This window comes from Antedon mediterranea, chromosome 9, assembly GCF_964355755.1.
Source record: "Antedon mediterranea chromosome 9, ecAntMedi1.1, whole genome shotgun sequence".
NCBI classification, from domain to species: Eukaryota; Metazoa; Echinodermata; class Crinoidea; order Comatulida; family Antedonidae; genus Antedon; species Antedon mediterranea.
Genome location: NC_092678.1, coordinates 18,728,419 through 18,754,949, shown reverse-complemented (window position 1 = coordinate 18,754,949; position 26,531 = coordinate 18,728,419). Strand labels below are relative to the sequence as shown.

The following is a 26,531-nucleotide window of genomic DNA, read 5'->3' as shown; positions in this document are numbered from 1 at the left end:
AAGTGTTGGTCAAAGTAGATAACTATTATGTTACATTAAAATAGCATATTCAACAAAAATGTTGTTAAGAACCAATTTTCAGGGGGACAATAAATCTTTAAGAAAATAATAAGTGTCCTACTTACAGCATTGCTCATAAACCTGGTGATCAAATGACCATGCAACCCATGGAAGTGCAAGAATAACAACGGTTATCAATCTGGTATACATTTACTCAGTTTTAATGAAGAGATGTTTCTTCTTTAAAAATGTTCACATAAATGCACTTAAACATTATAATATTGACTTATTTACTTTATCATATTAAAGTTTATTTCCTTAATGAGAACAAATAAACAGTCATGTAATTTCTTGGAATAATGTTTTTTTAGCTTTCAGTTTAAATAAAAATAAAACTAGATCATAATAGCTAAATATGTTTTATAGAATTTTGGAAGTTTCATTTTAAAAATACATCGCTTATAATATACAATATCTTGTGTTTTGTTTTATTTTAAATTTCCTTGAAAGTCGCATAATGAACCTAGGCCTACATAATATCGGTTAGCAATGCAATCAGGGGAAAATAACATAATAATAAGTAGAACAGGAAACTTAGTGGTTTAATGTAGGCATATCAATATATAAATTTACGTAAGGGAAAATTCGGTAAATCACGTCTAACTTCTAGAATTTTTACTTGATTGTATAATATAAAGTTTGTTCGTACTTTCGGTACTGATTTTAACCACCTGATGTAGTCCTGTTTACTAATTAAATTGAATTAGATAATTAGTTATTGACAATTAAAATGAATTTAGGTTCCACGATTTGCCCCAAATAGGGGTCTTTTCTGATCGTGGTATACACTGTCTAATGAATGTCCATCTTGAAAAATACCCGCACACAATATTACGAGGATGTTTCCTATTTTCCTATCTCCTCCTACGATAATTGTTTTTAATAGCTGAAACCGGTTGAACAGATCGAATACAGAATGACATTATATATACATACAAATAAACTTTATTACCGACAGTTGCTTCTTAACGTTTGTATTAATTAATACTGTAATTTAAAAATACTAGATGGAACGCTCGCTTCGCTCACGTACCATCTAGTTCGTGCCCACAGATGGTTCTCGAATACATAGTAATTTCAGCGTAAAAAAACTGGCAATTTCAAATGTACAGAATGTTTACAGAAACAAATAAATAGACACAATGATTTATGTAGTCAACCAAAATTAGCACCTAGAAACTTGTCACAAAATGAGTCGAAATTTGTTATTTGGACTCATTTAAACAAACCCAATTTTGTTAAATTATTCTTTATATTTCTTTATTATCCAATCAGTAACGAAATGTTTTTTTTTATATAGGCCTATAATTAATAATATACCACTAAATAGAGTAAAACATTTCCGATTTAATACCGTACTTTATTAAAACTGTCACTGTCTCATGGTCGATTGAAATAGTAAAGTACATTTAAAGACCACTAATACGTTTATATTTTTGTAATTATTAATTAATACAAACGTTGAGAAACAACTGACAGTAATAAAGTACATATTATTATGTGTTTATAATCTAAATGTAGGGGCTACCCACACTCACTGTGATAACGTTTATTAGTATATTTGTTTATATTATATCTAACAGTACCAACACACTTTTGATTCAAATGGCGATCAAAAGTGGTTAATACCTATTTGCAGTATTGTATAGCATTACAATACTATTTTTATTTATTCTCCAAGGGTCTATAAATTGACCTACTTGTGTTAAACCATGGAGGTATGCAATAATTTGGAATGTTCCATTCATTGCAAATCAATACATTTCTATAAACGTATATTAAATCTATCAAAATAGTATTTTTTTAAGAAAATCGGCCTGTCTTCAACATTATGATGCTGTACTCGAGCTGTTCAACCGGTTTTCAGCCATTAAAAACAGTTATCGTAGGAGGAGATAGGAAAATGCGAAGCATCCTCGTATTATTGTATGCGGGTATTTTTCACGATGGACATATATTAAACAGTGTATACCACGATCGGAAAACACCCTTATTTGGGGCAAATCGTTGAACCTAAATTCGTTTTAATCGTCAATAACTAATTATCTGACTCAATTTAATTAGTAAACAGGGTTACATCAGATGGTTAAAATCAGTACCGAAAGTACGAACCAACTGTGTATACCATCGAGTAAAAATTCTAGAAGTAAGGCGCGATTTACCGAATTTTGCCCTTACGTAAATTTATATATAGATATATAAACATCGTAGTGATGTATCGTTACATGTACACTGTACTATTTCAATCGACTATGACGGTGACAGTTTCAACAAAGTATTACATCGCAATGTTTTACTGTGTTTAGTGTTATAGTATTTGTAAAACACGAAAACAATTAATATTTCGTTATTAAATGGATTAAGAATATATCTAAAAATTGTTCCTCTTTGCACCAACCCTCTTCCCCATCCCTCAACCCTAATGTTACATACAAAACACAAATTAAGTTTGTTTAAATTTGACAATTGGTCTCATTTTGTGACAAGTTTATCTTTCGGCAGAATTCCCCAGGGTGCTAATTTTAGTTGTGTATAAATCAGGGTGTCTATTTATTCGTTCCTGTAAACGACATGTATAATTTTCCTTGCGGTACGTACATTTCAAATCGCCAGTTTTATAACGCTGAAATTACTATGTCGGCATATTCATCTGTGGGCACGACCTAGATGGTACGGGAGCAAAGCGAGCGTACCATCTAGTAATTATAATTACATAAGAGATAGCTCTTTCTTATATAACGCTCTTCTACAATAAAATATTACTAATTGTATAAAATGTGTACACGGGACCCATATTTATGTCTCATCATGAGGATGAGGCACGCCAACGGAAGTCTCTTGCCTAACTCTTATTGCCACTACGCGAATTAAGTTTTAGCAAAAAAGGTTTCACATCAGCACATCACATTTATAATAAGATATATATATATATATATAAATGTTCGGTTCAATGTAACCGTCTAGAAAGTGCTCAATACGGTAAAGTAGAGCTAAAATATATACGTTAAGTCTGGAAAATAAGTAAAAACTACAGTTTGGTCTCTACAGGCTTGTTTCGTGAGTCGTGCAACTCACTCATCAGGAGACTATAATGAGAAGAATCAATTACAACGCTGCTTATAAGCACATTTACTTGTAGAATTAGCATTTACAGGTGATATGTTTTGGAATGTCAGCTGTTATGTAACAATGCTTTCTTTCTGTGCCGGCAGGCGGACACAAGTTCGTTACGTTTGTTTAATGTCGATAATTCAGGGTGGTGGATGATAAATAATTTCTCTTTGAGGCAGAGATTTCATTTTTTGTTTGCGCTACTATATGCTTTAGTAGATGTCAAGATGCGCCATGAGATTGTATAGTCTGTGTTATTGTCCTTGAGTGTCCAAATATGTTTACTGAGTTCAGTTGAGTTTCTAGAACGTGAATTACGGAATGATGAGGTGTGATTTCTGTATCCTGTTTTAAAATCTTTTTCAGTTAGCCCGCTAAGCGGAAATTGCTTACAATCATCTGTAATATACCAAGCCAAAGTAACACGCAAAGACAAATCCACCTCGGAAACTTATATCGGATATATATATATATATTATATATATATATATATAAAGCGCCAATTAAAAAATATATCAAAAGCTCATTGCGCGTCGCACTGTGTTTGTGCTCTCATAAACGTTCAGGAACCCATTTCCTGAGCTCTAATTGTTTATTCGCTTTGTAACATTTAGAAACATTTCAAACTACTACAGTAATTTTGCCGAAGCGAAAAACTCGCACAAAAGAAGTTGGAAGGTAGAAATATTAATACGCATGCGTATATATTGACGCTTTCGATTGGTGCGAACTAATTCGCCTTGTGTAAACAGGTTTAGGGATACAAACAATAATCTGCAGCTTTTCAAAACTTTGTTTTCAAATACTTATTGTAGATGACGTATTTATGTATCATTGATTAACGGCTCAATATAAATGTCCAATTTGGGAAAATAAGTCCTTCACATTACACATGAATAGGTTTTAATATAGCATAAAAGCAATCAATTTATCAGAAATACGCGAGGGCAAGAAAAGGCGGAAACAAACATAAAATAATGTAGGTAAATTGTTCAAGAAGTTATAAAATAATCAAAGGGTGCGCAAATTTCCTTCCGGGCAGACGGCACCGGTATCGACATCCAGTAAACACATATTAATTGTCAACAACACAAAAATACAAACAATTAGTGTTTGTAACTGTATTTTTAATACTTTTAATTAATTTATAGGTCCATGATTTAAGCAAACATAGTGAATAATGTTATTGATGAACAGCTAGCACGACGTCACAAGTTATTTATTCACGGTTTAACACATTCAGCTACATGTTATAGGATGTCTCACAAATAACAGTATTGTTAGCAAGAGCAGTTCAGCATTAATTCATTAATTGATATATAATTAATGTACGTGTAACACCACATTAAGCGTATACATGATGTCTAACAAATAAAATAGCATGAACAAATTTAGCATGACGTCACAATTGAAAAAAAAAATGATTTTACATTTAACACATTAAACGTCATGATGTAACCAGTCTAATAATAGCATGAACAATTCATATTACGTCATTATAATCAAATACAACAAAATTTACATGGATGATATACAACGATGTTCAACAATAAAATAATCTTATTATAACAAACATTTAGTATGACATCACAATAGATTACAATCAATATACGTGAATGACTTAAAAACGATGTTTAACAAAGAAATAGAAATAGAACATGTACAATGTATGACGTCACAATGAAAAATACTTATAGAATAACAAATATAGTATGACATCACAATAGATTACAATGAATATACATGAATGACATAACAACGATGTTTAACAAAGAAATAGAAATAGAACATGTACAATGTATGACGTCACAATGAAAAATACTTATAGAATAACAAATATAGTATGACATCACAATAGATTACAATGAATATACATGAATGACATAACAACTATGTTCTACAAAGTAATAGAACATGAATAATTTATTAATGACGTCACAATTGAAAATACGGTACTTATAGAATAAAAATATAGTACCACGTCAACGTTAGTTAATGCTATTTACATCTATATAACAATGGTCCTATAGGCATAGCTAAAAAAAAAACAATGTAATAATGTTATAAATGTAAAAACACAAGAGAACAAAGAACAATAAAAGAAGCAAAACTGGTGTATAACCCCAAAAATAAAAAAATAATAAGAAAAAGCTGGTTACAAGTAGAAAACAACGCACAGAAAGAAGGCTGATCGCAAAAAAATGAGTTAAAAGATATAATGTAAACAAGTATTACCAAAACAATGATCTTCAAGTAATTATGGTATGCAATAATGTCTTACCAATAAAATATCGGAGAAAGTCTGGTATACGTTGTTAGCTAAAGTATCCAATTGAGAAGGACAGTCTTACAGTATGCTACATCAATAATTGTTGTAGAGCGTATCTACAGCGAAAGACGTAAACCTACGACAGACATAGAACTAAACCGGTCGTTCAACGATCCTAGATCGAGGTGGGAATTTCAAACTTCACACTAATAGCCTGCCTATCATGAACGACCCAGCAGTTAAGCAAATCTACATAATAGCATCAGTCCTATCTGCAATGTCTAGAAAACTCAGATTTAGAAAACAACGATCGCAGATAAACCTAATGTTTTTACTCCAAGACTTTTATAGATTCTTTCTTCAATTAAAAACCCAAAAAAAAAAACACAGATAGGCCTAATGATTCTTATTTCTTTGAATGTAGGTTTACAGTACATGCAATCAAACATAGGCCTATAACATCAGAAGTAGGCCTATATGTAATATTGGTATATAGTGCATCATCAATGTCTGTGATTAATAAGGGAATGATTTTGTTTATGATACGTTTTTTTTTTCTATTTAAGAATGAAATTAGAAAGAATCGATTTCAATATCTAAGTTTTAGTAGATCTAGAAAACTATACAGGCCTACACTAATCATTCAACATTTTCTTTTAACGTTTTAAACATTCTCGTTGTTTCTAAATAGCAGTATTTTTACCATTAGTAGAATATCCTGTCAAAGGAATACCCTGGTCCTTGACTTTACCCTTGCTGTTACTAGAATCGGTAGCGTATTTAACTCTCTTAGCTTTGTTACTATCTTTGCAACATGTCTTCCACGCGTCACGAATATCCTTCTGGCGAACACAGAACAACAGAAAAATGAACAGGCCTTGCAGAGAGTTAAAGACACAGAACAACAACTGAAACACGTCGCGAGAGGTCGAATCGGGGTCGATTGCAAAGAATCCAAAAACCCAGGTTAGGCCTAGAAGAACAGACACCGCAATAGCGTTCTGAAGACGCTTGATGACTATATCTTTCTTGATTCGATCAACTTTGTTGGCAACCTTTCTTCGTCCGCAAGTCAATGCACGCATAACTAAAACGAACACTACAACATTAAACAGAAATAGTATGCCGATGATCAGAATGAAGCCATAGTTGCGAACATTTCCCGAAGGAATAAAACAGCTGCAAAAAAGAATTCATAAATAATGTACAGTTTAGCTTTTTAGGTTAGCCTCTACGTCATACTCTTTGATAAAATAGTTCACGAGCTTTGTCGTGTCAATGTCTCATTATTATAATATTGATATTTGTACTTACTAATTTTCTTTTGCATAGTGATCAATATCAACACCCAGACAAAGTACAACTATTACCAGAGGAACGCCTTAAAAAACAAACACAATATAATGGTTTAGTCGAATAACTCGATGCTTATTTATTCGAAATTTTAAAAGAAATAACTATTGGCAAATAACCATGGATATTTGTTTTATGTTTTTGTTCTTATTCACTTTTACAACAAATTAGGTCGACAAAATAAGTTATATTTACCTGAAAAACTGTAATTGAAAGCAAAAAGTCAGTGGGGTTTTATAATTAAAACATTACTTTTTAGGATTTTTTATACAGAAGTGATTAACTTTGTTAAACCTGCGAAGTGGCCTATTTAAAGTCTTCTTTTATCTTCAATATTTATGTTTTGGGGGAAAATACATCTTTAAGATCGAGCGAAATATTAAGGCACCATAGTCAAGTGAAGTGAAATCATAAATTATTAGTTTTTAAAAACAAGAACAATTTGTGTTTTTTAACAATATTTACCGTAGCCCGTTATACAAACTTTCAGCATAAAATATCTAATTTCATCGTAGAAGACTTTGACGAACATTAGGTACATGTTTACAGCTTCGATTGACATCCAGAAAATAGAGGCCAATCCAAAGTAATGAATCAGCGCTGCTACAGCGATGCATCCATTTTTAGAACCTGTTTGCTCGATGCCAATTGCAAACACGAGGTAGAGGAGAAGCAACGATAGTGACAGGTTTACGAGGATCTTTTGTGGACGTTTTGTTCGAAATTGTCTACAATAAAAACATAATATTAATTAGTAGAGACAGTCAAGTAATAAAGCAATTATACAGTACTACGATATTCTCGAGGTTTGCTACACCGAAACAACCAACACTTTTAATTACATAACTAACAATGTACAACAATCTTACATCAATCGTTTTATTTAAATAAAATAATCCAGTGAGCAAAAACTATAATGTAAACAAATAGAAATGTCATGTATAATTATTCCACAAATTATTTATCATAAACAATTGATTATGGAAGTAACACATATTTTCAACAAATAAAGTAAATTCATGGTATGTTTTTTTAATCTAAAATATGGATCTATTATACCATCAATACAACAAAAAATTCCCATCTCACTGGGACAGTTTTTCCAATTACTGCTACTTACTTAAAACACAAATGTGTTGCTACGGTAACTGCCAAACACACAATAGACACTACGCATCCGATTAAACTGATAAGAGTTAAGACATCTTGGAATTGGCCATCTTTATGTCTGTAATAGTCCTTTCAAAATTAAACGTTAATTTTTTTTTGTAAATTTGAATATAATTAATAATAGTAATTATTAATAAAATGTTTACAGATTTTTTTGTATAGTACTAGGTACATTTTTTGTTTGACTCTGCTCAAAATTGTTTTAAAACTAGATTTAGTCTTCAACTTTTTTTTCATTTCTTCTACTTTGTCTATACGTCTACTATATTTCAAATAATAATCAGTGTTTTAAAAAATAGCAAGGTCAGGGAAAAGAGAGTTGATTGTATTTTTTTTCTCTTACAAATCATTTTGAAACTTACTAATCTCAGGTATTTTGGATAATAAGCATACATAATTTGTAATATTGTAAGAGATAAAATTGATAACTTACAACAAGAATAGCAAAGTTGGTCAGATGGTCACATAAGCATACAACACGACCATCTGCTGTTCCATTTTGCTCACATCCTTCGCTTGACCAATCGCCTACTCCATTATCAAGTGAGAAATCCCAGAATACACACTCTGTGTTATAACCATTTTTCTGTAGAAAGAGTAAAAAACGAAACTACAAATCTCAATTTCATCGTGTGTTTATATTCGGCGACATATTGTATAAATGTTATAATTTTCTTCCACATCTCTGAGAGAAAAGAAAAGTTGTCATTGTAATATACAATATGGCATCACAAGTACAAATGGTTTTTTTGTATAAAGTACTTACAACGCGTGGTAGAAAAGAAGCTTTTATAGGTGTTACTAGGCCATCGATCTCGACTGCTTCTATTGTAGCTGAAATAATCTGACTGCCAACTTGGCGCGTAAATCCTTCTCCAGACGCGTTACCTAAGCTGTTTGAAATAAACAACGAACGGTTCTGATACACTGTAAAATATACTCGGATCTCATATTCTACTGTTTGTTTTTGGCCAAGTAAGATAATCTCATGTGGAAGCGCGATCGACGCTCCTACCATTTCAAAAGGAAATGTCTTCTCGTAATACGTTTTTACATCGTCTGGTTCAAAAGCTTCCTTGAGCGAGTCGCCGTCAGAGAAAGCAACGTATGCTAGCCCATCTACTAGATATTCTGGGCTTACTGCTAATGCCATCACACCAACATTTGGTTGTACACTGGAAAAGTTCATACCTGCTTTGGCCATTGTTGCAAGTTGTATTTCCAATGACGTCACAAATGATGACGCTGTTTCACTCATTGATGCGTCAATTATGTCAAATTCGATGATATTATCAATAACGTCTACCACGTTTAATGCTATCTGTAAACACAATAACATAATATAATTTTCATTATAATATATTTAGCTAACTCACTACAAGAAAACAATATTTAAAATAATAATAATGAAAATGTATTGTACAAACAAATCACCGTTTCATCAGGAATTCCAAGGTCAACAATATCTTCCAGGATACCTGCAACTAACTCAACCGCCACTTTATCGATATCTTCTGCATTGTTGATGACTACTGCAAGATCCTCTGCCACATCCTTGCCGTTTCCTTGTGTAATTTCAATCTAAGAAATCAGTAACCATTGTTTTATCGACAGAAAGACGTTTAAACGGGATAGAGCATCTTATAGGCCTATAATAACAAACGATAATGTATGCCTACTTGCGTTATTTGCCTTAAATGTAGTTTCTAGACCAAAGAACGACGTATTTGCGTAATCACAACGCAACAGTGCAAACATCGCTACATGAAATCAAATCATCTGGATTTCACACAGTAACGGGAAGCAAGAAATCCGGAAAGAAAAACGTTATTTTTACAACTCGTGAAGTAAATCAAGTAAAACTACGGCACTAACGTTGACGACGTTCAAAAACGCAATTGTGGAACGTTGCGTCGGGATGCGCTGAATATTTTTGGTGGATCATCAGCGCTATTTTTTTCTCAAAAAAAACCCCCAAAATTCCAATGAAATTGTATTTCTAAACTACCTGTTGGGGTTGACGTGCCGGTCTATTTGATATTCTTCCTTGCATTGCTACATCTGGGCATTTGGGTCGCGACTTGATGCCTGGAACCGGATTTTATGCCGCGAATTCGGATCTAAACCAAAGGAATGTTGGAATAACCTTCCGATATCAGTACACAGAAGGCTCCCTTTTGGAATATATTGAAATAAAATTACAAAGCAGAACTTTATTTATGCTAGAATACACATATTTAAAAACAAACATAACATGGCAATATGTATATTCGTTTTTATATTTTTAAATATTTTTTTTTTACTATGAACCATTTGTAACTAAATTATGCATTGTAAATGTCTTTCCTTTTTAAGTCAAATAAGTTTATAAATAAATTTTACCCGCCCAGCTCTGTAAATTTGTTGTAATGACCCAGGTGTGAATATATGTTATAATTGAATTCACGGTCGTTAACTGAACCTACAATTGACCAAACTCATGTGAATATGACGTCAAAAGTCAAGTACGTCACAAAATCGAAAGCTAATTATTGTGAAATGATGCATGTTGATACCTCATCCAATCGTTGTATTTGTCTTGAAGTTGTTCCAACATCACATTCTGTAAAATTGAGTGGACCATGCTCAGCCCATGAAGCGGAATTTCCAACACAATACCGTGTTGCAAGCGAAACTAGAAAAACAACACATTAGTGTATATTAGACTGTATATAATTTGTTCACCGCTGTGACGTGGACGTATTTTAACGCAGTAGATATTAGTAAGTTTCAGATGTGCATACTAATATATGGTCTATAACAGGGTATCGTCCACAGACGATAAGTGGTTTGTTTATGCGCCACAGCGTGCCTCTTCATGTAGGCCTATATCAATTCATTCCAAACATTCCAACGATCACGCGATATAGAGTGCCGTCTTATAATTGGTCACTAGTAACAATGACAACGAATGATTATCGAATTTTACGTCCTCTATAAATTTCCTTGACGAAACCATCACAATGAATACATATGAGTATGCACGCATATACATGAGCATGTTTTACTATGACGTTATTTTGTTTCAGAAAAATAATTTTGCAGATCTAAAAATGCATCTATATAATACATTTGTAACGCTACATTGATAATTATTATATTTACCATGTTCATTCGAATAAAGTGGACATTTTTGGTTAGACTTTATAATTTCACCAACTGCAGCACCTGGAAAACTGTACTCAGTGCCATTGATTACAACCAAACTCCCACCACAGCGATACATTACAGTTCTAGTGAAAAACACAACCTGGTCTTGTGATGGTCTGGGATGATCTGAACAAATATATATATATATATATACATACAATTTTTAAAAATAGGAGATTATTTGAACCATTAATACATAAGACAGAGGAACTGTTAGTGACAGGTATAACGAATGGGCCTACAATTAAATTACCTTTAAAAAAAAATCATTTTATAATAAAACATTGTATCCAACAGTTTTAAAGCGCCTGATGTTGTTAAGTTATGCACATATAAACTCGGAAAATCATGATTATGTTACACCGACTTTAAATACACATAATAGGAGACATTTTATTATGAACGTTTGATTACTACAGGTGTTAACCATTGTAGCCTAGATGTTCTCATTAGTAACTTGTTTTATTTTCTTTGATTTCACAAACTACGGTAAAGTAAAACATCGAAAAGAAGCACATGCTTTTCAAAATCTTTGTTGGGCTTTTTTTTTCGAGATTACTTTTGCACAATGAATGCTGTCAATTTAGTTAATATTTGGATACGACAATAATAAGACATTTTCCATTATTTGCCAACAAAAAACATAAATGGACGATGCTTGATTGTTGAGATAGTTAAGGTCATTAATATTGACACACTATGATCAGCCATATTATCATCAGTCTACAGTCTGCCATCCAACTAGATGACCATCTGTATTGTTTATTTCTATTTCTTGACATTTACGTACAGTTCACCTCTAAAAAGCCCATAAGCTAATACTGTTTTATAAAGAAGGTGGCTTAATTTTGAGATCGGCTTCTTTTGAAGATTAATTTTGCAAACCAAAAGAACGGCTTCTTTCCATTCATTGCTTATCTACTATATTAGCCACAAGACACAGCATTATCATTATTTACCTGTTGCAATATTGCGTTGGTAATCACAAACTCCTGTTAATTCGTTATACACCAGAGTAGTTGGATGGCACTGTTGAATTTGTGGGATTGAATTGAGGCAAGTGTAGAATTTAGAACGGTCGTCTGGAACGGCGTAATAATTTCCGTGTACTTTACCATCACAGTCATATGCTAATATTTAACAAAGAAATGTACATAATGAAACTTAATTAAGTTTTTTTCAACCCATAGCCATAACAAAAATTACAGGACAAAAATTGAGAATTTTCCTAAACCAAAACTTACTGTTAACAACACCTGGTTTTTGTTTTTGTCACTAGATGTATCTTAACTTTTGACCATCACAAGTTACAAGTACTTTTAATCACATTCAAAACACGATTCGTTTCTAGATGACTTGCGATAGTCAGTCAAGATGTATCTAGTGACAGATATGCAACATAAAGTATTATAACAAATTATTACTTACTTGTCTTTTTCTGAGTAGTGAAAGAAGTCGTTTGAATTTCTTCTGATGTAATAAAATGAATTGTACAATAAGCATTGTTCAAATATTTTCATTTTAATTTATGTTGCTATATGAGGCCTGGCATCACAAAAGCGGCGCAGAGTCGCAACCCGAACTGTTGAGATATTTAGCCTTGAAGTTCAGAATGCGAAAAACGGCCTAACCTATCCATTTTAAAATGTCAATAAAAAACGATACTATAAACACTTATCTTTAACATATCAACACATATCTTGTTCATAAAAAAATATCACAAGTATGTGTATTTTGCAATTATTTAAGTCGTTTCCATTGAAAATCATTAGGAAATTGTATTTTTGTTCACTCAAAAATCATCTTTACGGCGCTTTTGTAAACAAACCGCTAACCCGAATCACGTCATGTTTGGTACCTATCTGTTCGAAAATAATATCAGCTACCATAATTTTTAACAACCCAAGGGATTTATTTTAATCTAGCCAATGGAAATTGGTTTTACTAAGGTGTTAGGTTGCTGTAATTTCTAACAAGAATTTGTGAATCCTTGAATGTGATTGGCTATAGAGATAAATTACGCTCTCTGATTGACTGACGCTTTTGTTTACGATGAAACAGCATGGCTTCCATCGTAGTTTCTCAAATGAACGTTTTAACATTCTGTGAATATTTAGAAAGATAATCGTTATTTTTATCCATATTTTTTTTAAAAATAACAAAAATGTTAATATTATGTACCACACAGTGATATAATTTCGACTAGTTTGCCGTTATTGAGAAGAAAGTAGCAAGTTTGAACAGAGAGTCTTGTCGCGTTGATCGGCGGGCTAGGCTAGGACAAGCTAATCGACGTCGCTACTTTATTGTTGATTTTCTCAAAATGACGATTTCCTGAGCTAGAAAGTGACTTGTATGTTTTCATTAATAACTCTTCATATTATAATTAACCAATTTTAATAAACAGCGGCACATTTTAAAGATTATTAAATATAGATTACGAATAGGCCTATATAATATAATATATTTTCGACATAACACTACGCCGATTTTGTGATGCCATGCCTCATATTATTTTTTTATTGGACGTTTATTAAAATAACTTTAACATGGCAATGAAATATTTTCTTTTACATGTTTTCCTCATTCTCACGGGTTGATTTCTTGTAATTTAGTAAAATGGTTCATCTGAATCTCTGTATAGTAGTATTCAAATAAGTTGTCTTTTGGATGATCCAAAGTCAAATAAAAATCGTAAAACTTTTTATTTGACTTTAGATTCTCCAAAAGACAAATTATTTGAATAGTACACAATTGAATATAATTTTGATTGGAATAATGTTAATAATATAATAATACGATTTATCTTTTTTTATTTAGTAAAAATATATGCATGTGCTGTAAACTTCTTTTGAATCAGAATAATTAATATGGAATCAATTCGATACCAGTATTGTTAACAATTCCTCTCTCTCAACTTCTCGTAAGAAAAATATTTAAAACTACTTATTTTATTGTTTCATTATTATGTATTACCATTGTTTTATTTTAGTGTATTGTACGTCGTGAGGTAATTTCCCGATTGATCGTAATCAAAACGGTACTGGGTATGGTCTACTAGCTTTTCTGCTCCACACCAGTAGGCCTACATCCATTCATAGAAGCCTTGATGAAGTAAGACTACCTGGTAGTGACCATAGAACGGTCCCGAGATAACGACTATACTTCAGCTTTAGTCGATATAAGATTGAAATATTGTTAGAGATAGAGTATACTATGTTTGATTATGTGTATATATGTGATTTCTTCTATTATCCAAATGATGTTCCGCATATAGGAGATGAAGATAGTAGTTGGGTGTAATGATTTTGTATATCAAATAATTATCCTAGACTGTATATTATGCGATAAATAATATTATATATATATTTTTTTAAATATGTATTGTTTCCTGAATATATAATAATAAGTATCGTAAGTTTAATTTATAAATTTTAGGCGATCTTGTCAAAGGTCAAGCGCCTATAGCCTGCCACGTTTCGATATTCAATATTGAACTTGAATGTCAACCTGTTATTGGTGTTTTACACTGTTGGTTTGAAATAGAGAATAAAGAAATACCAAATGTTAAGTAATAATTCTCATCGGCAGATTTAATACACTGTAAGTTGGAATGATGCCAAACATATTATAAGACATGATATACATTTCAGAAAAAAACAAATAGATACATGACTGTACAAAAGATTTAAGTACTTTCAATACATTTAAGTCCTGCAAATACGTATATAGAAAAAAATGCATTATGAAAATTAATAATTATACATAGTAACATACGAACATAGTGGTTAAGTATAATATGTATTAAGGCATTTAATACAATTACTTTCTGGATGACTTGCGATAGTCAGTTTAATTGTATTTAGTAACAGCAACATAGAATTATAATAAACAAAATATGACTTACCTTTCTTTTCCTGGGTAGTGAAAGAAGTCGTTTGAATTCCGACTAGTCCCGCTGTAATAAGATAAATTGTACCATAAATATTATTATCAAATATTTTCGTCTACATTTAGGTTGCTATAATTCTTGTTTCTAGGACGTAATTAGTTGAAATAAAATAAATATGTTCAAATCATTTTCTAATGAATATATTTTTGATTGGATTAATGTCAATATTATAATAATTATATAATACATTTTTTTATTATTTAGTAAACCGCCTACGCAATTACAGTACATCTTTTAAATCAGAAATCTTTTTCGCTAAATCTTATTGGCAGATTTACTATACTGTAAGTTGGATTCATGCCAATAATTTGATTACGATATTCCAAATTAAAAAAATACTAATAAATGACTTTATAAATTTTGTAATATTTTTAGCGTTAAACTTTATGCGACGAACTTAATATTTATAACTTTTCTGAATTCGAATTATTACGATCTCCTATAATTCGATTCAAATAATCTAAATCGTAGATTTAAACATGCGTATCTTACCAAATACATCTTGAGATGGAAAAATCTGAAAGGAAAAAAATATTGTAATTAAAATTAACTCAGGTTTTTTTTTATTGACTGATAAACTTCTACGTTGAAACACAGACACAGCAACAGGAAAATGATATGTTACTTAGTTGCTGTAGAATAAAAATTGACAAGATTCCTAATGTCTTTACTCACCAATATACAGCCTATGGTCACTATTGCGAGCCGGGACCTGTCCATAGTTGAACTGAAAATATTCATGTTTCCTGATTTAGTCTTTAAAATAATACCTGATTGTAGCCTACAAGGATCTTTTATTTGGAAAAATGTATTATATTGAGTTTTCTTAGAATTAGGTGTGTCCGAGTAGCCAATCAAATTCAAGAATTCCTGATTTCTGTTGGATATTTTCAGTAAAACGGAAAATAATGTTCATAAAATATTTCATATTGTTCATATTGAATAAATTATAATAACTGATCATTTAAGAACCTAAAAGCTTAAACCACAAATATTCGTTTTATACAGTTATTACTAAACCGAAAAACAGTTAATAGCTTGAATAACCATGGATGGTTTTAAAATTATTTAAAGAAAAAATAAAACACAAGTGCAAACATATATTTATTTACATTTGTACAGATTACTTCAAACACACACACATCGTCTGAAAGTAGGGTGGACATCTTAGCTCTTCAAATGGTTCTCCACGTATAATGCATCGCTTAAAGGTAGGATGGGCATATGTCTTTACCGAGCTAGTTCTCCACACGCAATGCATCGCTTAAGGTAGGGTGGACATATCGGCTCTTTGACCAGTTTTTCACACATAATACATCGTTTTGAGGTAGGGTTGGCATATTAGTTTATTGTCGAGTTCTCCACACGTAATGCATCGTTTAGATGACAGAAATTAAACTGTAATACGATTTTTAATGATATTCATTAGATAATAAAATTAGAAAAATTAGAAAGGCGACATTACTATCCATGTAAACATACCATAATATAATTTACAGAATACGAAGATTAAAGCCGTTCGGGATTTTATTCTTACTGTTTAACTTTCGATTTACAAAGAAGTATATTAATATCACAGTTAAATGATAACATGTGGAAAATTAAATCTGACATTACAATGAATTATTGAATAAAAGTACTTATAATAAGAGTGCTCTTAGTAAATAATGACATAACAAGGCCATATACTGCAGTCGCGTGCTCAAGTTAGTGTTTACCGACCAACCGACCGACCGACCAACATAGTGAGCTGCTAAAAAGACATTTTCTATTGAAATGAAATGTGTACTGATTACAAATTCACATATTCCTATTTTGCTTTAAAATGGTATTAAAAAGGAACAATAATGTTATAAAAGACAACATACACTATCTAAAACTACCATAAAAGACAATACAGTTATCGATTGGTTACATATTAAAATATTATGTTTACGTGTTAAAAACAAGATTTTTTGTTAGAAAGTGGGATGAGTCACTAAAAAAACAAAAACATCACTCGTCAAATATTAAACATTGCTAACTATGTGGTAGTGATGGTAAAATATTAGAGAGCCGAGGTTAGAAAGTTATAAGGCATACATAATAACTGAGTGAATCATGTCGAGGAAGTACGTATATCACCAATCTGGTAGCTTAAGAGGAGCTCCTACATTCAGGAAAAAAAATGTTCAACATATTTTCTTGAAACTTATACAGTATGTTGATATTAATGAAACTTGAAACAAATTCCTGATAGTTTAATTTTAATTTACCTGGGCTTTGTAGGGCGAAGAGATCAACATAGAGGATCCTAACTTCACCATGTGGATCTAACGTTTAACTAGTAGTTGTCGAGATCACATTCATGTATACGCGTCCAGTTATGGCAAATATGTAGGTCTAAAATAATCATTCAAAAACTGTTCATATCGTTTTACACATTCTCGTTGATTGCACTAGCAGTGTTTGTAGCACGAGTAGACTCTTCTGTCAATGGAATACTCTGATCCATCTTCACTTTACCCTTGATACCCTTTCTGGTATCAGTAGCATATTTAACTCTCTTAGCTCTGTCACTTTCTTTGCAACATGTCTTCCACGCGTCACGGATATCCTTCTGTCGTACACAAAACAAGAGAAAAATGAAGAGGCCTTGCAGAGAGTTGAAGACACAGAATAACAACTGAAACGCGTCGCGAGAGGTCGAATCTGCATCGATTGCGAGGAATCCGAAAACCCATGTTATGCCTAGAAGTGTCGAAATCGCGATAGCGTTCTGCAGACGTTTGATAACTATCTCTCTCTTCGTTTGATCAACTGTTTTGACAATCTTACGTCCGCATGTCAATGTACGCATTACTAGAATGAATACAACGACATTAAACAGAAGTAGTATTCCGATGATAAGAATGAAGCCATAGTTGCGGATATTTCCCGAAGGAATGAAACAGCTGAAATAATAAAAATTAATGATAGCGTCTATACTCAATACAATGTTGGTGTTATTGTTGGTGGAGGAAAATTACTATGTCAATTGACGATAGCGCAATATAGACATGCTTACAGTTAAGGGCGGAATTTACCATAAAAAAACTCTAATGACGTATTTTCAGGCATTTTGTCGATTATTGAGTTACATAGTTAGCAGAGATTGGCTTCCATCGACTATTTGATGAGTTAAATAACTAACAATCTACGTGTTTGCTTGGACAGGGAAAACACTGTTGTTGATTTTATCTAATTGTAAATGATTACGTGCTGGTATTACCCTGTATTATTATAATATTATTATTAAATTATTATATGCATTATTATAATTATGTGATACTTACTAATGTTCGTTCGTATAGTGATCAACATCAACGAACAAACAAATTGCAACAATCAGCAGAGGAAGCCCTAAAAACACAAATCAATATTAGTTTTGAAATTTAACAACCAAAATTGAGTAAATCACACTGTAAATTGTTTACAAAAAGTAATAGATTGCACAGTGGAACAATAATTTAAATAAAACCATTTCAGCATGTTTATATTTACCATAGCCTGCTACACAAACTTTCAGCATAAAGTCTTCAATATTTTCGTAGAAGACTTTGACGAACATAAGATACATGTTTACAGCTTCGATTGACATCCAGAAAAAAGAAGCCAGTCCAAAGTAATGAATCAGCGCTGCTACAGCGATGCATCCATTTCTAGAACCTGTCTGCTCGATGCCAATCGCAAACACGAGGTAAAGGATTAGCAAAGATAGTGACAGGTTGATGAGGATCTTTTGAGGACGTTTACTTCGAAATTGTCTACAATAAAACCATAATAATACCATTAACATATTTACAGTGGCATATTGTACAATTATCTCAAAACAATACGAATGTTTTAATCTTTGTTTTATATTATTTGCTCGCGAAACTTATTAATGTTTTTCACAAATGAAAAATTACTCCAACTTACTTAAAGTAAAGGTATGTAGCAATGGTGACTGTTAAACATAAAATAGAAATGATGCATCCGATTAAACTGATGATAGTTAAGGCGTCGTGGAACGTAGATTCTTTAGGTTCGTAATAATCCTGTAAGAATGAATAAGCATTATTGTTATTATATTTTATTTTATTAATGTAGGTATCCAATGTGTTAAAATCATGATAAAGCTTTTAGTATTTTTCTTGTGTTCCACTATTCTAATTATAACTCTTTAGTTACGTAGATTTTGTTTATGTCCTTAGATTAAACACACAATATCGACTCTTTTGATCGACAAGGTCAATAAACAATAATAATGACTTACAACAATAATAGCAAAGTTTGTCAGATGATCACACAGGCAAACAGCACGACCGTCAGTTGTTCCATCTAGCTCACATCCTTCGCTTGACCAATCACCTACTCCATCATCAAGTGAGAAATCCCAGAAAACACATTTTGTATTGTTTGTAGTTTTCTGCCAAAAGATATCAGAAATTGTAAGAAAGGATGGTTCTTTGTAACAATGGTACTGCATTATGGGTAGAAATGTTGCCGAGTGATTAACCAATAACAAAGGAGGAACTAACGGGATATATGCCTATAAACTTTCTAAAGATAGATAACTTTAAACAAATTGAACGTGATATATAATAAAACTCTTTACTGAATTCGTCCCTTTGAATGTAATGTGAGATTAAAAAGACCATCTTCCTCAATTAAAAAGTAATAATAGGCAGTTTAGACAACCTACGTAAGGATACGTATGCTTTATTTGTACGATTAGCCTAAACTGTATTTACACAAACAAGAACAACGAATTTTAATCACTTGTGTCTGTTAAAATACAATGAAAGTTAGCTTACAATGCAGTATGGTTTTACTTGATAACTAGATATTCAATATCAACACAATGGTTATGCATGTGTATACAATACTTACAAAGCGGGGTAGAAAGGTAGCTTTTATAGGTGTTATCAGTCCATCAATCTTGACTGCCTCAATTGAAGCTGAAATAATATGACTGCCAACTTTGCGAGTAAACCCTTCTTCGGATGCGTTACCGAAATTGTTTGAAATGAACAACATACTATTCTGGTACACGGTAAAATATACTCGGATTTCATCTTCTCCTGTTTGAACCTTGTTGAGTGAGATGATCTCAGGTGGAAGTGCGATTGACGCTCCCACCATTTCAAAAGGAAATTCATTCTCGTAATACGTCTTTACATCGTCTGGTTGGAAGATTTCATTGAGCGAGTCAGCATCTGAGACAGTCACATAAGCTAGCCCGTTTATCAGAGATTTTGAACTCACTACTAAAGTCATAACACCAACATTTGGCTGTACGCTGCTGAAGTTCATACCTGCTGCTGCCACTGTTGCAAGTTGTCTTTCTAATGACGTCACGAATGACGATGCCGTTTCCCTCATTGATGAGTCGAGTATACCTGATTCGATGATATTATCGACAACTTCAACCACATTTGAGGTTATCTTTAAGTAATAATGTAGATAATGTATAGATTGTGCTCAAACCTTAATTTCAGAAACTATTGGTTTACCTTATTGTCTAGATTTCTCTATTCGAAAACTAAATGTTCTGGTCTTATACATTGCAAATGCCCTAGATATGATTGTAAATGTGTATTTATTTTTTGATTCAGCTTTTAAGAAAATGGTGCTCTGATATCGTTACAACAGAAAACATTATAAAATCCTACTGTTCTCAAGATGTCTGTTTTACTGTGGTACAATTAGCACTTAAATCTTACTTGAAAAAAATAGCATTGCATTCATTTAATATAAGTATTATTTTATATATATATATATATAAATATATCAAATTACCGTCTCATCAGGTATCTCGAGACCAACAATGTCTTCTAAAATGCCTGCGACTAATTCAACCGCCTTCTTATCAAGATCTCCCACATTACTGGTGGCTTTTGCAAGAGCATCGGCAACTTCTCTACAGTTTTCTTCTGTAACTTCAACCTGCAAAATCAGTAAAGTATATTCATCTTCTAAAAGTCTATAGCGGTGCCATAATAGATAAAGGTTCTTATAGATAAAGGTTTTTACTAAAGTTAGCACATATTGAAGTTAGTAAATTACATTTACCCTATCTATCCTTTGTATTTGCCTTGAAGTTGTTCCAATGTCACACTCTGTGATAGTGATGGATCCCCATACAGCTCCTGATTCGAAATCTCCTCCACAGTATCGGGTCGCAAGTGAAACAGCTTTTCCTTTATTACAAAAAAATGTACATATTTAAAAAAAAAACCTTTGATGTTGCAGTAGTGGCTGAAGTACTAGCTACTGTACTAGCTGCTGTACTAGCTACTGTAAAAGTTTAAAGATTTTCAAAAATATAATTTTGTAAGAAGAACATTTACTATTATTTTTAAAAGATTTACCCTGATCTGTATAATATAGAGGGCAGTATTGTAGTGATTCTGCGGTTGTACCAAGCTGGACATCTGGAAAACTGTACAAAATGCCATCAACTGTAATGTCTTCTCCGGGACACGATGCTTTGTTAAGAAACATATTTATAATTATTAAGATTTACTGTAATTATATATGAAAGCTCGGATGCGATTTTTTTTATTATTCTAGACGTCTGAAGTAGAAATTAATATGAATAATTCATGAAATAATATGGGAAGGACATTTTAGAGGACGCTATATATACATAGAGCATGAGGCAGAGATCAACAAGTTATAGGGCCAACCAAAGGGTATCTGCAAACGGCTTGGCTCATGATATGGTATTTTTGTTTATATTTAGGAAAAAGGTCTGATATCTCATGCATTATTCCTGCTATCCATTTCAGACGTCCAGAAGGTTGACTGCAGTATGTCCTTGATGAACTATGACCTATGTTTAGTTTAAGTTTGACTAATTGATCTAATGTTTTTCAGTAAAAATCTAATCTTATCTTATTGCTCTAGCCTTTGTATATTATTGTTCTAATATATGCTATATAGTCTGTCGTTAGCTTATTTGTATACATTTAAGTACTTACATATACTTGTAACAACAATAGATTCAGGGTCCGTATTATACACTCGCAGAGCATCGGTTATCATCGAACTGTATGTGGTCGCATTTTGTGTTTTGTTGAAGTATAACTCCATTTCTGTAATAACACTTCCGGGTTTAAGACTCTTGACGAAGAATTCAAATGATTGATGCAGACTTGCAGACAACTGAAATACATTTTATTCATGTTTTACGTTTGTTTGTTTGTTTGTTTGTTTGTTTTATTTCTTTGTTTTATTAGTTTCTCCACACATTTTAAAATAAAAGATAAAAATTACAAATTACAAATAAGATAGACACATAACTTAAAAATTACAATACACATACAACACATTACGTTAATATGTTAATGCACACATTTTGTATATTACTATAGTATTGTAAGATAAATAGTTAAGCCAAAATATAGTTTGCCCTCCAACACCACCAATAAAAATGAATATCTAAAAAATATTTATTAGTTGTAATGTAGTTCCCATTTTATATTTTTATTAATTGACACAAAAATAATTGCATTTTACTATTATCGATAAAATAAATAAACTGTTAGCAGAATCAGGAATTCGTTACGTCATTTTTTTTTGTAAAAACGAAAGTTAAAAATAAAGTAAGTAATAATTATTTTTAGGAAATTGTAGGAAACCTACATTAGCTTCCAACACATCTGCAAATCCTTTGAACGCCAAACTTTCTCTGTCTGTAAAGTCATCTTCGAAAACAATGTTGAATCTAGCAAGTGCTCTAAAAGTTGACAACTCTAATGAAAATGTACGAAAGATATGTCAAGATCAACCATATAAGAAGATACTAATACCAACGAGTAATGGAATGTTAAACAAGAAGCAGTTTCATCGAATATGCACGTGATGTACACGCAGTTCCGAAATTGTGCGGTCAATTGTTCCCGCCTCGAGCAGATTGGTCTGGGTAAAAGGCCTACACGATCCTCATTTTTGTAAAACAATGGGCATACAATATATGAGCTACATCATTACCGTTAACACGATCTTCAATTTTTATAATGCACTGGAGCAGGAAAAAGTAATAAGAGATAGCAGTGTGAAAATAGCATTGAGTTTAAATGGATTTACAAGTGGACCTAGGCCTACATAATGATATGTTCACTGATCTCTCTTTTTAAGTTTTAATAGGCCTACGGTATATAGAAAACGGATTTGTTTAGAAACATTGCATAACACTAGACTTACCTGTGATTAGTACGGTTGCAAGGTTTGATTTTGCCTCTTTCCTATCCTGAGATCTATATCCAAAACAGACGTAATCACCCTGATTCTGGCCTTGTTTTAGTTGTACGTTGTAAGCAGGACTATTAGCACCACTGGGGATACGGTCGCCGTTTTTAAACCATTCGTAAAACTCTACGTTTTCTATATTGCATTCCAATGTAGCTGTTTTTCCAACATTAGCAACGTGTGATTCTGGGTGACGAACGAGTTCAGGATCTAAAATAAAATTGATTGAAACAAAATACAAACTTAATATCAACTATATTGATTAAACTGTTTTCCACTAAGCGAATATTACTGAGCTCTTGTTATTTACGTATTATTTTGAATCACAAATAGTAGAAGGAAATAATAAATAAGCATGCGCATGCGTTTGTTTTTTAAAGCTCAGATACAGGCATGAATTTTAAATATAATATTTGTTTAATTGTACATAAATCAAATATTTGTAACAGAAATCAAGACGAAAAAACATGAATTTCCCTTAATATGGTCAAATAAAAAATTTGGCAAAATTCTGACATAAAAACCAGGAAGACTTTTTTTCAGTAGTTAGGTAGTTTAACCTAATGTAATAACATGTCTGGTGACTCCCTAGAAGGTGAAAAAATATGGTGGATATACGGTGGATAATTTTTGCTATAGCATGAAAATAAAAATCTGAAGTTGAATAAAATTACCAGAAATGTAAAATTCAAGTTATATTACCTATAATTATTTAGTCATCTGATAACATTTTTTACCACACTGTTTATTTTTCATAGCTTTTTAAAATGCTTCTCTATTTACAAAATTTGTGTACGAAAAAATTGAGATTTTATTGTGTATTTTGAACTATCCCCACACTGATAAGAAAGTGCTTATTTTCAACAAGCTCGTGTAACACAAATAAAATCCCAAAAATTATGAAACACAGTGGAAACTATAGATCGATAATTATTGGAATGTATGATCAATATAAATGTTTTGTCCGCACATGGCCTTTAAAACATTTAGTAACGTGTATTAACATAAAAAATTGCAAATACAAGAAAGTCATTTCTTTTTTAGAAAAAAATACTATTTATTTGTCCACATACCTTCAAAGAACTCTCCAATGCAAAGTGTGAATGCTATAAATTTGACGTCTGTCTGATTGCAACCAGCACTAACCTGATCTAGTACAACTTTGTTCCAGTCACTCAAGAATCTCAAACATTCTGGTAAGCTTTTATCACAAGTAACACCATTCACTGAGATTGCTTCGTTTAACATGTTAACGTATGTATCAGAACGAATAGTCAACTTGATCTCATACGTAGACGTGCTGTTGATTTTGATTGGTTGATCAAACGTCAATTCAATTAGAAAGGTTTCTGTTTCAGGAGTAATTATTATACTGCCAAACGTTTCTGCATAAATGGCAAAGCCTGTATTTTTACTCAATATGGTCATATCTAAGGAGATAATTACGTAATCAGAATCACTTCCTTCTCCAGAACCCCCTTCAGATTCTAAGGCGGGTTCCTTAACAATGAAAATGTTAGATGAAGAAAATGATATACTGTACAAAACGGAGCCTTGAACAAAAGTGTCAATGTATAATTTAGGGAGGTCTCCAAGTTCATTTGGTTGAGGCGTTGGTTGAGGCGTTGGTTGAGGCGTTGGTATGATATTGGCAATAGTCGTATTGTAACATTCTGGCAACGATTCTGAAAAACGTTGAGTTGTTGCATTGCGATCAGTGCAGGAACTGTCTGAAAAGGGTATAATGAATGAGGTAATTGTATTATGACGTACACTTGAATAAAACTGATTTAAAATGTGCTGATGGTGGTGTTTTACGCGCGAATATTGATAGTTCGTCACTATTATTACTTTAGAGAGATTTCAGCTTATAACCTATGACACCGTGATATTTTGCTATGTACATGCGTTTTGGATTTGTTTGACAATGGTTATCAAGTTGTTGGTTGTAGTCAGATCGAACTTTGTCATTGTGTTGGTCTAGATGACGACATTGGATTATGTTTTTCAAACATAGCAAATTTAAAAGTTTACGGTCGTCACAAAAACGTTCGCGTATTCTTTTTGGCGTAATTCATTGAGCAAATAACACTAACACAAACTGTTTTGGTTCTAGGTCTCCTGTCGTTGCAAATCAAAGGCTCATAATTGTTCACTTCATACAAACAACAAGTGGAAAAAAGCATCAAGTAAAGAGTAAAAAAAATGTATTTTTATTTTTATTTTTTGTATCGTTTTTGTTAAATAAATGAATTAAGTAATTATACTTACCTTCTATCGAAATATCTACATTTTCACTGCGTATTGTATCTGCTAAATTTTTAACAAGGCAAGAATATCTAGAATAATGGTACGGTAAAAACAATTACTTGTGGACAAAAATATATAGCAAAAACTTAAATTTAAATAATGTTAAATGTATGTTCGGGATGGATTAAACCGCATAATAATGTCGCTGGTAACACTTACGTTGTTGCTGAAATATCCGTTATTTCGTAAACTGACTGAGTGTTAGATGGCTCTGTGACAGGTATGTATTCGCCTGCATCATTAACTGTTTCCCATTGGACAGTTGCTGCTGGAACTCCAGACGCCACACAATACAATAATATGATGCTTTTTTCTTTGATATTGATAATCATGGAACTACTGATTGACGTAATAATTGGTGCAACTAATATAAGAAAATAGAAGTTATGTAGTAAATAACATACATTGATTCAATTCAATTTGTTTTCAAGGAAAAAAAACAAAATAGCTATTATATTAACATAAAATCAAACTGTTGATCCTACAGCAAATGGTAAATATGGTGATATTGGGGAAAGCATCAGGGACATTCCCCTTGCACTTAAAATATTAATTTAGGAAGATACGAATGTCAATGACTACTCAAGGGCCAAATTTGTTTTTTTGTGTAGGCCTATATATTGGCTCATCCCCACGAAATCTCTCAAGCATTGGACAAAACCAGGGAAAGTATAAAATTATTATGAAGACCCGTTTTATATCCATATAAACCATGAATATATTGTCCTTTATAAGGGTTTGAATCAACAATTTGTTCACACACACGAGTGCCGTCATCCTATTTATATGAATGCTCCTTTAGTACTTGTTAGCCGTACTGTTAACATATATTTTCCCTAGTTTTGCAGTAAAGCTTCCCAT

The 26,531-nt window shown here is 32.1% G+C and overlaps 2 protein-coding genes across 2 annotated transcripts; both read right to left on the bottom strand.

Annotated features, from left to right (window-relative positions):
- Positions 1-6,123: 6,123 nt before the first annotated feature.
- On the bottom strand, positions 6,124-8,646 carry LOC140058272 (adhesion G-protein coupled receptor G6-like). Its single transcript, XM_072103837.1, has 6 exons — positions 8,614-8,646; positions 8,397-8,549; positions 7,914-8,032; positions 7,259-7,521; positions 6,755-6,821; positions 6,124-6,619 (listed from the first exon to the last, which is right to left on the bottom strand). Exons 1-6 carry the CDS (start codon positions 8,644-8,646, stop codon positions 6,124-6,126), a joined length of 1,131 nt encoding a protein of 376 aa, XP_071959938.1.
- Positions 8,647-17,296: 8,650 nt separating this feature from the next.
- Positions 17,297-26,531, bottom strand: LOC140058271 (adhesion G-protein coupled receptor G6-like). Its single transcript, XM_072103836.1, has 16 exons — positions 26,489-26,531; positions 25,830-26,034; positions 25,632-25,699; positions 24,434-25,090; positions 23,316-23,570; positions 22,755-22,864; positions 22,091-22,274; positions 21,479-21,595; positions 21,180-21,307; positions 20,907-21,053; positions 19,998-20,552; positions 19,381-19,533; positions 19,044-19,162; positions 18,627-18,889; positions 18,419-18,485; positions 17,297-18,037 (listed from the first exon to the last, which is right to left on the bottom strand). The coding sequence occupies exons 1-16, from the start codon at positions 26,529-26,531 to the stop codon at positions 17,521-17,523; spliced, it is 3,588 nt and encodes a 1,195-aa protein (XP_071959937.1). The 3' UTR covers positions 17,297-17,520.

What these genes read in the sequence shown, in the direction of transcription:
- LOC140058271 (XM_072103836.1), bottom strand. Translation starts at nt 26,531, where the DNA reads ATGGGAAGCTTTACTGCAAAACTAGGGAAAATATATGTTAACA. An exon ending in CATTGGAGAGTTCTTTGAAG is followed by an intron (nt 23,571 to 24,433) that starts GTATGTGGACAA and finishes ATTTTATTTTAG; the next exon opens with ATCCTGAACTCGTTCGTCAC. An exon ending in GCTACATACCTTTACTTTAA is followed by an intron (nt 18,890 to 19,043) that starts GTAAGTTGGAGT and finishes GTTTTATTGTAG; the next exon opens with ACAATTTCGAAGTAAACGTC.
- LOC140058272 (XM_072103837.1), bottom strand. Translation starts at nt 8,646, where the DNA reads ATGTGGAAGAAAATTATAACATTTATACAATAT. An exon ending in TTATAACATTTATACAATAT is followed by an intron (nt 8,550 to 8,613) that starts GTCGCCGAATAT and finishes CTCTTTCTACAG; the next exon opens with AAAAATGGTTATAACACAGA. An exon ending in AGTTTGTATAACGGGCTACG is followed by an intron (nt 6,822 to 7,258) that starts GTAAATATTGTT and finishes TTGTTTTTTAAG; the next exon opens with GCGTTCCTCTGGTAATAGTT.